Source organism: Drosophila grimshawi, unplaced genomic scaffold (assembly GCF_018153295.1).
Source record: "Drosophila grimshawi isolate 15287-2541.00 unplaced genomic scaffold, ASM1815329v1 contig_44, whole genome shotgun sequence".
NCBI classification, from domain to species: Eukaryota; Metazoa; Arthropoda; class Insecta; order Diptera; family Drosophilidae; genus Drosophila; species Drosophila grimshawi.
In genome coordinates, this window is record NW_025063240.1 from 3,771,412 (window position 1) to 3,788,366 (window position 16,955).

At 38.9% G+C, this 16,955-nt stretch overlaps 2 protein-coding genes across 2 annotated transcripts; one reads left to right on the forward strand and one right to left on the reverse strand.

Annotated features, from left to right (window-relative positions):
* Positions 1-4,626: 4,626 nt before the first annotated feature.
* LOC6570733 (protein dpy-30 homolog) lies at positions 4,627-5,277 on the reverse strand. Its single transcript, XM_001996911.2, has one exon. The coding sequence runs from the start codon at positions 5,104-5,106 to the stop codon at positions 4,843-4,845; it is 264 nt and encodes an 87-aa protein (XP_001996947.1). The 5' UTR covers positions 5,107-5,277; the 3' UTR covers positions 4,627-4,842.
* An 8,461-nt stretch (positions 5,278-13,738) lies between these two features.
* Positions 13,739-16,903, forward strand: LOC6570734. Its single transcript, XM_043215321.1, has 4 exons — positions 13,739-13,753; positions 14,287-14,443; positions 14,868-14,989; positions 15,051-16,903. The coding sequence occupies exons 1-4, from the start codon at positions 13,739-13,741 to the stop codon at positions 16,143-16,145; spliced, it is 1,389 nt and encodes a 462-aa protein (XP_043071256.1). The 3' UTR covers positions 16,146-16,903.
* The last annotated feature ends 52 nt before the right edge of the window (positions 16,904-16,955 follow it).

Below are 16,955 nucleotides of genomic sequence, written 5' to 3' on the forward strand. Positions count from 1 at the left end.
TCCACTCTCTAGCGCATTATTAATATTTAAATTTGTTTCGATTGACACCAATTGTAACAGGATCTCGATTTCTTTGTGGTCAGTTTTTTTTTCTGGCAAACCTACGCAATTGGCGTGATATTGAGTTCAAAACACCTACGCAGTCTGTCAGCAACTTCAGGCCAAGAACGGCGAGACAAATTTGAGTTCTTGGGGCGCTGTGTCATGTGGCTAATTTGCGACTAACTTCGTAAGCGTCTATTAATTACAGCGTAGCTTTTGAAAGTATGCACAGAAAAAAAAAAAACAAAAAAATACCAATCTATTCGCAAACAAATCTGCGCTTTTGAGAATTTCTTAGTAGAGACACAGAGAAACAGAGACACGCGATTGTTTAAATTTCTTCCCATATGTAATTATTAACGAATTTAAATAAAGTCTTTTGTCAACTTACAAAAATATATGTATTTAAAAGTTAGTACTTTTATTTTCCGCTCATTGTTCTAAGCCAACAAAAATGTTGTTAGCTTGATTAAATTGCGCAGTGTTAGCAGCGTCAAATACCGTCTTTGGTTAGCTGCATAATATTTTGTTGAACCGTTCGAGGCGTCTGCCAAAAACAAAAAAAAAAACAAAAAACCAGGCATAATTAATTAATGTGGCTGACAACACCTGTAACTTAATATAGAAATTAGCCACTACAAGGGGAACATAGAGAAAGTTCGATGACTTTCGGCAGACGCGACGACCTTTCTTTGCTGCCTTCTGTCTTCAGTCTTCTTACCTCGGGTCTGCGATGGTCTTCGATGTTCTTCGATGGTCTTTAAACTGCGTTGTTGACACTATAAACTAATAAGCTGTCGGCCATGAGTCGACCCTCAATCTGAGTCGGAGTCGGCGTCGGAATTGTGAATCGGGTGTCGGGATTCTTTGGGCTTATAATCTGTTTGCCACTCGGCGGGCATTGCAGGCAAATTAAAATATAATTAATTGTTGTCACTGTCTATAAAAAGTCAATTTTTTGTCCGATAGATGGAATTCTTGTTCGTTTACTTGGAATTTCGCTACGCTTCTGCTTCATCTTTTGTGGGTCTTCTGCTTTGGTTCAATAACAAGTCGAACGTTGATTTGTGTGCATTTTTTGTGGCCAGAATCATCAGCTGCTTTCTTTTTGGCCAATATAGCTGATGATGCTAGAACGAACTAATGAAGTTTAGCTTTGTCTATTTGTTATTATTGTTGTTGCTGTTGCCGCTTCTTTTTTTTTTTTTTTTTTTGTTATTACATATTATATCTTTGGCTGCCTTTTGTGCAGTTCACCGAACTTTTGTTGTTGTTTTTCATTAAAAAAAAAGTCGGCGATGTTTCGGTGATGTCGCAACTGCTAAAATTAGTCTGAATTTTGTATGCTTGTATGTCTTTTCTAAATTTTTTCTATTAGCGTAGGTCAAGCTGTTTTTTTTTCTCTAGTTTTTTTTTTTGCAAATCTCTAGCATCTTTTGTTCTGTTAGTCTCTGCCCTAGCTTTGCATCCAAATATGGATCGTTGGCGTTTTTTTAAAGCTCGAGAAGATTGGCGTTTTTTTTTTTGCATGTGTGGGTGCTTAACTTGGGGGCGCAACTTTCACGACCCAATTTGCTGGATTAGCTGCATGAGATCATAATGGAATTACTTGAATTTTGGGGTTAGTCTTTGTCCAAGTGACGCCTGTACATTTTTCCAGCTGATATAACTCAGCGATTATCTCATGCACTTCAACGTTTGCTGCTTACATAAAAAAATAAAACAAAACTGTCGCAGTCAGAGCGCGTCAACAATTCGTGACTTTGCAGGAATAATGGAGAAAAAATATCTATTGGAAAAAACCAATAGAAAGACAACAAACTGCAGCGCATAACCGAAGCTTAAATACACTTCAAGTTCGCATCTCTTTTACTGTTAATTGATTGTCATTTTTACGATCTCATTATCAAGAGACAATGTTGTTCAAAATTCACCATCAAATCATTTTCATAATCAGACCACCGTAAAGAAAGTTTTGCATAGATTCTGAATTTGTATTAGAATAAATATGGCTACAATTTGGACTGATATCCATAAGATGTCTGCAAGCATATTAACACAGCATAATCCGGTAAAAATTAGTGATACCAAATTTATTACAATAAACAGTCATTGATTTTTAGTGATTTGACTCTAAGATTAACACATTTGTTTTTAGAGGGTCCATAAAAACAGTAAGTGTATCGTAAAGGTTTAAAAATAGACTTTAAATATGACACTGAACAATTTGGTGAATCGATATGCCAAAATCTCTTCTCTTTTCTCCGTTCCGTTCGACTCCTTCTCCAATTCATCATTAAACAAAACGAAACCTTGTCTTCTCATGTAACAATGAACAATTTGGCCCTAAGCGTTTAATTTCCTGCATGTATATGTATGTGAGTGTGTGTGTGTGTGTGTACAGTGTGCGCCATAAGTGCACGCACATTGATTATACAATGCGCAAATACGATAACATTTATAATACTTCATAGTTGGTCAGTTGTTGCTATTGTTGTTGTTATTGTTGTTGTTTTGTTTTAATTTTGCTAATCGCGTTTCGATCAATTTGATTTCAATTGTCAAACGCGCAGCAATGCTGTTGGGGCGAGAGGGAGTTGGGGGCGTGTTTGGCTGAGTGACACTTTTGGACAGCATGTCGTATGCGTCATGTATTCAAATATTTAAATTCTGTTTCGCTTGTAACGCATAAATAATCCAACTACTCGAATTTGTTCCGCGTTGCCTTATTTTATTTTTCGTTGCTCATACGCACAGTGGGTCGCGTGCTTGTGATCTGCATACTAATTTCGCTACATTTTGTTTATTGCATCGTGTTGCAAATATATTTTCGGACTGTGAGCATTAGATTTATAAAATGTTTAGTTTTCCACTGTGATTTAGTGTGTGGCAAATGATATCATGCCAAAGACATGTGACGTCACTGAAGCACCCACAACAGTGCACGCGATATAGGCGCAGTTATCTAAGATTTGATTTGTTGCTGTTGCTGTTGCCGTTTGCCGTATGCCTATTGGTGGCGACTCAAGCGCCAGCCGGCGGCAACAAGTTGATTCAAACGACAGCCTTGAAATGCGTCGCTCCATTAGACAGACGGCGACTTCAACTCTCTGTCCGTCACCCACGCACTCCACAGCCAACAAAAACAAACACATTAGACAAAAAACAATTCCAACAATAACACCAGCAACAGCAACAATAATGAAACGCACTGGCGCCAAAATCAACTATGCTCAATTTGCAAAAAACTCCACTTTGGAGCTTAAGAGCTCAAGTTGTTATATGAGCCGAGATCTTTTGCAGACAAATAATTACAACGATTTTGATTTTTTAATTAAATCAGGCCACAAAGCAATACCTGATTGTGGGCATACATCTTAGATATGTATCTCATATGGCAACGACTAGCTTGAACTTTTATGACACATGTGGGCGCCATTTTCACAAACGATTTATTTATATATTATTATTATGATTATACATTATTTTTTTCGACTGACTCAAATGTGAATTGTTTACTGATTTGTGAAAATATAGATTTTGTTTTGTTTTGTATTTATATCACATTTGCAGATAAAACTTTAATTATAAAATTGAATTTGAAATTTCAATGAAAATACTATTATTGCTTATGTACTTATTCACAATACAATCGAGTAAGCGTCTCCTGTCAATACTTTTAAACAAAATCAGAGGAGAATGACTTTAAAGTTCGAATTCCAAGGCAACGCAAAAATAAACCCTTTCTAAATAAATTGCTCAATATATGAAGTCTCGAGTGCTGCACTTGAACATAATAGTATCAATATAGTATAAATACGTACAGCATGCAATGTAAATGTTGAACTTTATACCAGAATTAAGTGTAATTATTTTCGTGCTCAATATCAATCTGTGTGTGATGTAAACCCAGACAGATTCAATTTGGCGCGTGACTATTTGCGGGTGGGTGGCCAGAGAATACGTCCCGAAACTGAAATCGGCTTATGGCCTGGAAAGTGGCCAAGAGTGTTCATAAAGTAGATTACTTCTAACAGCCATGACAAGAGACAAACAGCTTTACAGCGTCATGCCGCAGACAGTCGCCAGTCGAGACCCTCGACTGGGCTTCCCCTACCTCCCAGAGGCAAAGCCACCTCGACTTTGCGCCGATACGATCCGAAACGAACCGACTGTGAAACGAAGCCGTCGATGTGGCTGTGATCGCGCTCCGAACGGTTTGGCGATTTGAATTCGAAGTTTTTAAACCGTCAACTAAAAGCGCTGCGATTTTAGTGGCAAACGAGCCAGCTGAGCAAACGGACGTGAGACACGGCTTAAACACAAAACAACAACAACAACAGAAAAAAAGAAACAGATTTGAGATCGTTAGCAATCAAAACGCTAGACGTTTATCGGAAGTGCAACAAAGTCGGCGGAACTAATTACACATTTCGACTATTAACGGCACATCTTTTAGCCAATTTTTTTGTTCAACTTCGACGCGCACGGGCGTGATGTCGGTGGCAGCTGCAGCAGTTGCCAATAATAACCATAATCACAAATTTAATACGGGTTGCAATTTTGGTTCAAAGTAGATGCAAATACAGTGACAAATTAATATTTATTAATTTGCAACAAAGTGTTCAAAATTGTTGTGTAACATTGAATAACATCGTGTATACATCATGTGGCTGAAGAGCATTCATTTGGTAAGTGTAAGCAGACGTGTGTGTTTTTGTGTGTGTGTCTGTGAGAGAGATAAGAGCAGCAAACATTTAAATTATGTTTTTGATGTGGTGCTTGGATAGTGTCCTACAATTAATCGACATTGATATCAGCGCAGCGATCTTTGTTATTTAGTAAATAAGTGGCTAAATAGGTGACGGGATCCGTGGGTCTCTCCTGTGCCAGAGACCGCAGTCCATGCAATAGAATGGGCGCAACTGTCTGCTCCAGATACTGACGCACTGTCGCCGAATTGAGATCCGGACGTGGCTTGTGGCAGAATGTGTGGACATCTGCGCCAGAGTTCCCTTCATGCTCCTTCAATAAGGACTTGTTAGTAATTCCGGTATCCGACATAATGTGCCTTTTATCGTAATAAACGTGGTTTATATTATATTTTATTTTACCAGCTACAGAATTTAGAAAACTAAAAATTCCCGAAACAATACTTTTTTTTATTTTTATAAATAATTGATTTCAGTTGTTATTTCAAGCAGTTGTAGAAGTAGTCAGCTAAAATGTTAAAACACGAATGAAAATTTAGGTGCAAAAGCTACACGGCTTACTTTGATGGAATTTCTATATTTTCATGGACTACGCTGTTGCTCAAAAACTATGTTCTCATTTCAAATAAAAACACAATTTTATTTTTTGTCTGAGTTTCAACTTAAAATGCAAATTGCATGACACGGCTAAATGGTTCCCACAATTTCATTTTCTATTTTTCTATAAGCTTCAGCACGAAATCCATCAGCGCATCTATAACTGCAAGCTAAAACAAAAAACAGTAATTTGTTTCAAAGATTTAAGAGCATCGCTGAAGTTGCGTTGATTTATTATCAACTAGAATATGGCAAGCTGGCAAACAAGTTGGGAAACATTTTCAAAGTGTTAACCTACTAAAATACCTTAAGAATTTGACGAGCGTATTTATTTTCTATATTTTTATTTTTATTAGCAAATTAAAACGAAATTCGAATTAAAAGTTTGTCATAAGTCGACAGACGTACGGACTTGGGCAATAAACTTGTTGGAGTTCTTAAATGCAAAAACAAGAGTTAAATCTTATAAAGCTAATGGATAACATTAAATGGCAGGCAATTCAATATTCAATATTGAAAAATAGTTTTAGCATAAAACATTTTAGATTTACGAATCAATATTTTACAAACACAATTTGCGAAATGCCACTTGTTTTTGTTTGGCTATTTGCCGGTGTTTGTGCTAATACAAGTCTATTGAATAATTCATTGGCTTACGTACGACTAGTCATACAACAAATATGCCAACGAAACAAGCGATTAACGCCACATTTTTTTTTGTCGTTTTTCGCCATAGCAAACCAGTAGTATTTGACCTATATTAGAGATGCCCAGATTAATTTGAATATAAATAGAATTCAGTGAATAGGCAAAACGTTATTTCTTAACTGTTTGCGAGGCCGCAAGGGCGGCCGTTGGAGGGTTTTAATTAATCTCAACAGCATTAAAAGATTTCAACAAAAATCGTGCATTACATTTACTTGTTTCTGCTGTGGTGCTTATGATGAGGCAGCAGGCTGAGGATTCCTCCGATAATGGTCTCGGAACTGTGTAAACGTGTAAATTTGAATAGTACGAAAAGATAAATAGATAGATAGATAGATAGAGAGAGGGGAAAAATGAAATAACAATTTGAAAAGCATAACAAAGGTCACTGGCATCGTCTGAAGCCCGACTTAAAAATTCAGCGGTGATGAGTATGCGTTGATGATTATGTGGCTGTTAAATGGATGGATAGATGAATGGACGGATTGATGTATTTTAAAGTGTGAGTGCGTGGTTGCGTCGTGGGCAGCCGCAGCCGCAGCAGCAGCAGCCGCAACAGCAGCAATAGCACGTGGGCAGGGCCAACCTTTCCCTTGGAAGGCAACAAATCAAACAAATTGCAGCAGCAATTGCGCAAATTGGTAACGCTATTAAAACAAGTCCAAGACAGGTTCAAGACAAGCTGTAAAAATGCTAATGGGCAGCTGTAAAAACCACAGCAACGCAACAAAAATATGATATAAAATCAAAACAACAAAATTAGCGCAACTGAATTAATTAACAACTGTAGCATTTGGACTTTTTTTTATTGTGTTTATTGTTTGACCTTGAGAGAGATGGCGGCAGCCAGCGACAGACAAGTTATCAGATTGAGTGACAGCTACGAATGTGAAATATTCTGCTGATTTTTGTTGTACTTTATAGCAAACCCAAAACTGGACTTAAGTTCAATATTTAAATTGATCATTTATTGTTTTCACATTTCACAATTCATTATATTTGTATAATTAAATATCATTTTAAATGTAACATGCTGCGAGTAAAAACAAAAAAAATAAATACAGCTCCAGGGAAATCACAGATAAATTCTTTGTTTGCCATTTTGCATAGCATAAATTATTTGAGCACGCCCCTAATGAACTTTGATTAAAATCGCATTTCATGAATTGGCCAAAAAACACCGCTTAAAAATAACAGCAACTTTTTAACAATGATTCGGCAATTTCATTATGTTAACTGACCCAATTGCCCATAGTGTAGTTAATGTATTACAAAAGAAATTTTCGAGTTTGGAGGACCGACAGCAAATTTGAATTGGAATTCTAATGATGTGCTTGGTTCACACGCCTGAAGTTTGGAAATGGAATTTCTCACTTAACTCAATTAGCTAAACAATATTTGTGGCCAATTTGCAAACAGTTTTTAATGTTGCCCGAACCAAATTAGCTACAGCTGCTGTTTAAAATTTTTATGGCTCCATTCGAATGAATGAATGGCGGCAATAGATGCTCTCTGAGTAATGTGGGAACATGACGCGGGTGGAGTCGACATTTTGGACTTGTTGATTTGTCGTGCAGTTTATGTTTACTACCTAATATGGTTGATATATTTTAAGGAAGGCTGTGCATGGATGTGTGAAGAACACGCTACCGATGTCAAAAAAAAATAAATAAGCTTCATGTTAAAAGAAATATATCACGTGATGTAATTCATTTATGCCAGTGTTAGATGAGTGTTCATACGAAATGTGTCATCAATGGGTAGTCCCCCAGTTTACATTAGGTGACTACTACTACTCTTATTTAATTTATTTATACGAAAATAATAGCTTCGAAAATATGTGGCTTGAAATGCACATTTTTTGTGTATTATTATTGTGACAATTTCGATCTGGCGTAATTTAGCATTATTTTTGCTGTCTATGACACACGCCTTGTCACACTTCTGACTCAAATATTTCAGCATGAACACAACTGACAGCCCCAAGTGGAAGTTGTAAGAGTGCAAACAAGACAACCACGCGATATAGAACACAGTGCCTCCATGGCGATGCTGTGTCCCCCTGCCCACACACACACGCCACACACGGTGAGTAGTGTCAACAGTGTCACTAGATTACCGGTTGTTTGTTTATCAAGAAGTTGTATCCAAGGTGCTGCCTACGCAGGCACAAATGAGTCTCTCTCGAATACAATAGTAATAATCGCTGTGTGAAGACATTAAAACTATGCCAAAGTCACGCTGTCGTTGGCCCTTTCGAAAGTAAAACAAAAAATCAAAAAGAAAAATACGAAACAAACAAATCCAAACAAAAAACCATTATCACACATTGCATTTGGCCAGCGAATGAATAGTTTGGCGTTTTGGAATTTGTTCCAGCGGCATTTTGCATAAAATGCAACATTGCTGACACAGTTCACGGCGCCCAGCCCACAGCGAGCAGTAACTGGGAGCTTGTAAGCGCTGCCAAAATGCTTTTCCCACATGGTGTTATCTGTGAGATACTTGTACATACCTTCGTGCATGCATATGAAGTTCATTTACACGCAGCTCAGACACACTGAGCGGCAACAACAATTACTATGATTAATTTGTCTTCAAAAATAACAAAAAATAAATAAAAAAAAAGAAGAAAAACAACAGCTTTATTTTTGATGTACATTGACGCCACTAAGTAAACCACAGCAATTATGAAACACAGTTTAGCATTTTATCCAGGCACCAAACACCTAAAAGAAGCATCCAACTTGGGCAAACAATGCAAGTTGCATGCCCGCACGCCGCTGACAATGAAAAAAGGCTTTATACAACACGAAATTAAAACACGAGCGCACATTGAACATGGCCAACAACAGACTGTAGCTATGCCAAGTTGCATTGGGCCATGTCGAAGCTGAGTTGAATATAATTCAATTTCTTGTTGTATTATTTCTTCGTGCAACTTTCACTCTCTTGTGAGGCCGAATGTCACGAGCGAGTTTTGGGTTTTCTTTGGCCACAAAAAACGGGTGGACTTGGACTGTAACCCACTTGGAACGTTGACAAATTGGAGCAGCCAAGTGCAGCGCCTAAAATGCAGAAACTTTGCAAAAAAAAAAACAATATTCAAATTTTACAGCTGCAAGCCCAGGCGACAAAGCGACAAAGCGACGAAGCGTGGCGGCGTTAAAGAATCGGCACACAAAACAATAGACTTAGGACACGAACTCACCGAAGCCAAAGCGGGCGGGTGAGGCATTGAGGCGTGCAAGCGTCACTATTGATAGCTTTTGCTACACATTTGGTTGTGTATGTGATTTATGGGAATTTATTAAAGACTTTTCTTTCTTTTGTCCATTAGATTAATCAGTCAAAGTCAAAGTTTCTTGGCCTCCAAAAGACGATGTTTTTGTTGTTACTCTTGCTGGTTGTGAGAATTTGTGATGAGTCAGCGCCATTTCGTATGCCTTTTGGGCATTAGTTAAGAGCGGGCTTCATAGCTGGCTGCCTAATTACAAATGGCCTTCATGTGATTTGCAGTTAAAATAGCATTCGGAAAGCTTACACAACATTTCACGCCTCGACAAATTTTGGGCGCGCCACCAACAATTCTGAGTGCGTTATGCAATTCAATTTTATAGCAGCTCGACAATATTCATAATCATTAGCCATGTAGCCAGAGCCATAAAAAAATTCAGTGAAAACTTTCGGAAGCGCGTGAAAAACTGAAATGCCTACGTGAGCTGCCCCCTTGATTCTTTCGGGCCGTGTCGTTTGACCTTGTCGCTGTAGTAGTCATAATAAAGCTTATGACTTATTATTTATGATGCATGTACACATTTGTTTGACAGCTGACAAACGCATTTGCATGCCAATTGCATAATTACACAGCAAATGAATTCTATTCCATTGCTGAGATAATATGCGTAACTCACACGCACATCATAGCTGCAGCTGTGGGTGGGTGTGAAGTCAGGTAAGCAGAGTGAAACAGTAACATTTCACTCATAATAATAATAAATGTAGTAAGCGTCATTTCACACCTCTCATGCATGCCAAATGTATTACGCATTTGGCAAGTTCCAACCAAAATGGCTAAAATGATGCAATGACGGCAGCGACAAATGCAAGTCAAACTGCCTCAATGCAATTTGTTAAATGATCTACGCCAGTTGAGCAGCAACAAACAAACAACAGCAAAGAACTGTAATGTTTGGCACATGTAAGCTTGTATGCCCTACAAGAGTGTTGCATCTATGAAGAAATATTAGTGAAGATAATTGAAAGAGTGTGTAAAAAATGAGATATAATATAAATTAGTATTTGCTAATGGAAAATCTACATGTTCTTTGAAATTGTATTACATTTCGAAAAAACAATATTTAGCAGAGATAATTTTCAGAATAAACATTAACAAGTTGGAGATATTCCGTAGTGTAGATAATGTTTAAATAGGTGGAAATCAGTTTAATTGATTAGTTTTTTCAAAAAATTTGTTTAGAAGGAATGCAAATATTTTAGATAAAAATTATATTATATTATATATATTGTTAAATATTTATTATATTTCATATTATAATTTAAGTACACAGTACATTCAATTCAATTCGCATTAAACACTTTCATTATATTTATTTCATTTGGAAGAGTATTAAAATATGCTTAGAAGCATGTAAGCCATTTGCAAGCTGAAGTTGCATGCGTCGGATGTGATTTTATTTATAGAAATTAGCAATTGTGTAGCCGAGTAGCAACAGCTGCCAAATGGAAATATTGTAAACTAGGTTAACCAGAGGCGTTACTAATCAGCAGCAGTTCGGGTCACTTTGAAATTGGACAAACAATACAGGCGGACAGGCGGACGTTGTTTAAAAACGCGTGGTTAGCGTTGCTGGTTGTTGAAAAACATGTGCCCACTAATCAAACACCAACACATGTTGTAGATATCTATATTATTCTACATTATTTTAAGTGTGTGGCAAGTTGTATTTGCAATTGAATTCTAGCCACTTATATAACTGTGAACAACTAAAGAAACAGGAAATGTCAGCGCCGAAATTGTTGTTCAAAAAAGGCAATCAATTGTTGTGTTTGTGCAGGTTACGAAAAGTCAATCAACTAACGAAACTTAATACAATTTCGTTGCGGCAGTTGTTGTTGCTGATGCTGCTGTGGCTGCTCCCACAGCAATTTGAGCAATGCTCGAAATTTGACGGCGGTCTGTCAGTAGCTCTTAAGCTCATATATTGAGACCCTCTGCTGTGCCCGGTGTGGGTGTCTCACCAAAAATGTGTAATTTAATAGGCAACAAGAGTCATTCGCTAAGTTGTTGTTGTTGTTGCTGTGGCGCACATTCTCGGAATTGATTGTGTCTAATGAAATGTTTCATTAAATCGCCGCATATTAATATAGGATTTCATGTTCGCATTGTGTTTTTGTTTGATGTCATTATTTTTTGTGGAATTTGAGCAATTAGAAATTATTATTTGCTTCATTGCCTCGCTGATATGTTTGTCAATGCTCAAATGTCAGCTTCAGGGCGTGTTGTCAGGTAATAGAAACGTTGTGCAGCATATCTGACAAGTTTCTTTGAGTAACATATGGTGGCTATAATCATTGTGTGATTAACAAGCGAATAAGCAAACGATTCCCCAGATTCCCGCCTACAAACCCACAAAAACCGCAGAAAACAGAAAACAATAACAAACCACAACAACACCTTCGCATGCTATGTAACAAGTTTGTGTCCTAAGTCTTTGGATTTGCATGCGATATTTTTGCCCATTTTAGCTTTGATTTGAATGCTTTGGCATATTTAAAGACGGAAGCGGCAAGCAAATTGTAATTATCATGATTATACATATCTTTATCGGCCCATGCAAGCTGGTAAATAGGAAAAGCAAACACGCAGCTAATCATAATGTGAAAGGTTCACCGTCATCGCTGTAGGTGTGCTTCATTAGCGACTTGTTTTAATAATATTAAAAACAAAATTTGCTGGTAGAATGCAAGATAATCGCAAATCCAAAAAAAAAAAAAGAAAAACACAAGCTGCGCTACATATTCTCGGCTCATTTATCATAATTTTTGCTACATTTTGTTGTTTTGTTTTGTGTTGTGTGATCTAATAAATTTAGAGCGCGCGCATAATTATAGCTGAAGCGATTTTTAATTAAAAACCACAACAGTGAAGGTCAGTCTGGGGCTAGGCAGTGCCCCCTGGGGGGCGCTCATTCACAAAGAGTTAGATAGTTTTGGTTTCATTGACTTGGCATAAATTGCAGCTTGGGCATTTGTAGAATTTTTTTGGGGTCAGATAGCCAATGCTTTTTGTTTGTTTGCGCTGATGCCCAGCGCTGCGTAAATTACGCCAAAAATGTTGTGCAACCGTTAACGGTCTTTGTTGTTACCATTTCGACCAGCAGCAGCAGCAATAACAATAACGTAAACAAAAAGCGCCACTTAAATTGCGCGCCAAGAAAAACGTGATTTTCCACTTTTGATTTTGTTTTTTAAGGCGCGCTCGCTCCTTATGGGCGCCTGACTTGATGATTCTCACGTAACCAACGCTGGCAACATGCGGCAAGCAGCCGGCAACATCAACATATGTTGCCGAGCTGCGGCTAGAGTCGACACCAACGCCAACCGGTTGAGTAACTACGAAGCCAATTTCGAACTAAACATTTCTTCCAGATCTTTGCTCTCAAAGCTAAAGTGGCTGTTGTTGCTGGCACTTTTACTCTCGTTGTTGCCGTCGCTTGCATGTCTGTCTGCCCGTCTATCTGTCTGCAATCTTTTGGCCCCATAACGGAAATGGCCATAATAATTTTTGCACAATTTATTACGTTGCGTTAGCAAATAAAATAAATTTACTAGCCAAGCTATTTGCAGCAAATTGAATGTGACGTTTATGTGCAAATATTTACGATTGTAATTGGATGAAAAGGGGACTTTATTTTGGCATAAAGAAATTGGCAATGTACTTATTTTATATGTATATACATATATGCATTTTTGACCGGCTCATGCTGATGTAATCCATTTCTGGCTCATTTGCATGATTGATTGTTGCATTTGCGAGATGAGTTGGTCAGTTGTTAGTCAGAAATTTAATTAATCACGAAATGTTAATCAAAAGGTGTACCAAAATATATGTCTGGGTGAAATTAAATTCAATTAATATGTAAAACAGACAGCTTGGCTTGAGTGACTGACAATAAAGATAAAAATACTAGCCTCAAAAAATAAACGTAGCAAATTAGCTTAACAATATAATAACAATTTCTAAAGCTTATTCACTCAGCTACATCCGCAGTTTCAATTCAGTTAGTCTTAAATATGTGCTTGAGGTAATTTGAACGCCATTTGTTTTTCTTAAAGAATTATTTTTTATTTTTGCAACCCACAGTCAGAAAGACTGTCTGTCATAAAGCGACACCTTAAACCAGAAATATTTTACACATTAATTATTTAAAGCACAATAAATAAAAACAGAATGAATACGAATCGAGCAACGAGCACAAAATTATAATAATAAAATGTCAACTACACAAAAAATTAGCTTAATTGAACCGCACAAACCACAATACGCCGTTTGAGACGCCCACAGAGCTGTGGAGGCGACGCTCCCGGTCGCTGCCCCCTCATCGAGTGGCAGTTGCGACTACATCCATATATAAGAGTTAAAAATAATTGAAGCGTTAATGTCGACGATACGTGTATGTGCGGGTGGTGCTTTGCCATTAGAATAATTGGCAAAGAATCTTAATGCGGTAAGGCAAGCCAAATGGCTAGAGAACGACAACCTTGTCCCTGAATTAGCATTAGGCACATAAAGTATACGCAACATGCAACCGAACCGGTTCGACATCGGTTGTGTTGTTTACGCTGTGGTTGCTGCAACTGCAAAGCACACTTTCACATGCCACATTTCCGTCCACAACTTGTTGTGCGTTGCGCAACAGCTGCGATTACGGTTGCATCTCTTAATGTCACCTTGACTCTGAAACTGAAGTGCAGCGATGACTACCCGTTTTAGCCAAATTGCAACCAGTTGGCATTTAGATATCTGGCCGCCAAATGTCCTCATTTGGCCAGATCCAGATGCATTTCTAGCAGCGGATATAACAATGACTATGACCATAAGCCATTAGTCAAAAAACAAGTGGCAAGCAGCAGCAAGTCGCAAGTAGCAAGTGGCAAGTGGCAAGTGGCAAGTTACTGACCCCTTGTCGACAATTTTCAATTGCAGCTGGCATTGGTCGCACTGGCAGCCGGCTCGTGGGGCGATGCAAGTCAAAGTCAGTACCACATTCAAACGGATGAGGGACCCGAGAGATATTTCCGCTTTCAGACCGACAACGGACAGTTTCGCAAGGAGAAACGACTCCAGGACGGCACTGTCATCGGTAAGTACACAATCACACAAACATAATAATGACTAGTGGTTGGTGATTAGTCAAATACAATTGATGAATACAAGGGAAAGGGATATAGCGTCTTAGAACAATCTAACTGCTCTAAATGCAGTTCCTGTACAGTTGATTCAAATTAGTCTCTTATTGCTGACTCAATTTGTGTTGGAAGATAACAATTCATTTCAAATGAAATTTGAATTTCTACCAATACATTTTTTGATCGATTTTTTTGTTCACATCGAAACCTGTTCACAGATTTGGTTGTATTCATTGAGTTAATTTAAGCCGATTTTGTCTTCCAATTAAAATTCTATACAATGATTTATTTAAATATAATTTGCATATATATGGAGGTAAAATTGGGTAAAAAGGAATCCCTCATGGAAGGCTATTCACCTATTTATGTCATTTACAGGCACCGAGGCATGGATCGATGCAGCTGGCTTTTTGCGTCAAAAGGACTACATTGCCGATAAGGAAGGCTATCGTATACTTAAGTCAAAGACCATCTATGTGGGCCAGGGCAGACCCATTGAGGTAACCAGTTCAATAATAATTCCCGACCACTGTAGCTCTCACATACTGATTTGTTTTTCAGGATGCCATCAAATCTACAAAGACATCGCCGGCACAGTCAGGCATTCTGGTTGATGGCAATGCAGGTGGCAATAGCGTAGCTGGCGGCTATCGAAAGCATGCTTATGGTTATAGCAGCACTACAACAACGACTACACCAGCACCGCCACAGCCACTGTATGAGCCACCGAACTTGGCCACTGCAAATCTGGCCTCGGGCGTGGGTAAGCTCAACTATTTGCCACCGGAACAGGCAGCGAAGCTGCAGCCACAATCGCAGTTGGGCTTCGATCATTATCCGGACGAGCTACCTCGAGCACGGGACCAGCTGTTGCGTGGCAATGTGCACATTCAGCCCAATGCAGAACCGATTGATGACATCAACGCCATCAATGTGTACGATGAGGAGGCTGATCATAACTTTGCGCCGGGTCGTTTCGCTTCCGTCATCGGCTCCACGACTCCCCGAACTCCCCTGTTTGTGCCGTCACCCTCACCAGCGCTCTCAACGCCAGAGCTATCCATGTTGCCACCCTTGGGCGCCTCGCAGCGACGACGTCTGCGTCCACGACCCACAGCCATAGGCATTGTGTCCAGTACACCGGCGCCCATCGCAGCGGGGGATAGCTTTGGCTACTCCACGCCGGCACCCTTTGCACCGCAGCCACTGCCCTCCTTCGTTTCGGATGTCGGCTATTCTTATGCGCCCGCACCCTCATCCGCCAGCAGTGGCTATGGTTTCTATACGCCCAACTCACCGGTGGACGTTAATGCATTGGGTTCGGCGGCGCTGTTGCCTCCGTTGCCGGATCGAGCATATCGCCGCCGATTGCGTCCGCTGCATAGCAACAACTTGGATGCGTCGGACTATGATGGCGTTAGTGTGACGCGCAATGGATTCCGCTATGTGCTGCCCAAGCAGTATCACGAGGAGGCCCAAGTGGACGGCAAGCGAGCAGGCAGCTTTGGCTATGTGGATCCATTTGGCATACGCCGCGTTGTCTACTACAATGCATCGCCCGGACGCGGATTTGTGCATCGCAATAACAATCAGTATGTGGGTGCAAATGGTGCGCCCTACGATGATCCTGGACCGGCGCAGTTGGTGAATGAGTAAGCTGCGAGGCAACGATGAGCAACGATCGAAGCATCCTTGTCCGCAGCTTTGAGAGCGGCGTTAGAATTAATCAAATCGATCCAAACACACAAACTGCCCCCGGAATCACACACAACAAGCACCAAAACTAACCGAATAGCCTCAAAGAAAGGGTATTCAAGCATTTGTGAATATTTGAAATATTTAATAGTGCTAATAGTACCCTTAACGAAAACGCATCACTTGATTAATCTGTATATAACCATCACGCTTTAAACATTTATCTCTCAATCACATACACACACGAACAGAAACAAAATCAAACAAAACGAATATCTGTGTTAATTAATTTAATACTTATATGTGTAACTTAATTTATGTATAATCAATCCAACTGTGCAATCTTGCGCGGTAGCTGTAGTTGTAGTTAAATTAAAGCTTCATTAGGGCCACTCACTGTTGAGCGGGGCCCACACTTTTGTAGTTAAGTGAAATCGTTTCATGTATTAATCTTGCCATATTAACAACACGTAAATAAATACTTAACAAACACACACTTATAAAGAAGCAGAACACACACACACACACACACATAAACACACCTAGCCTTTAAATCAGTGTGTAATTTCTTTGTTAATAGTTGTTCATTATGCAAAATCACTAATGCAATTCTTAAAAACAATGAGCACCCGTTGCCAAGAAATTATAGCAAGCTAAAATACAACAAATTATTGTTCAATATTTAGCTCTGTAAAAATAAAAAAGATATATATATATTTAAAAAATAATATGTTTGTCTTACTTAGTCGCACTTAAGATGCTTTCTGGTTT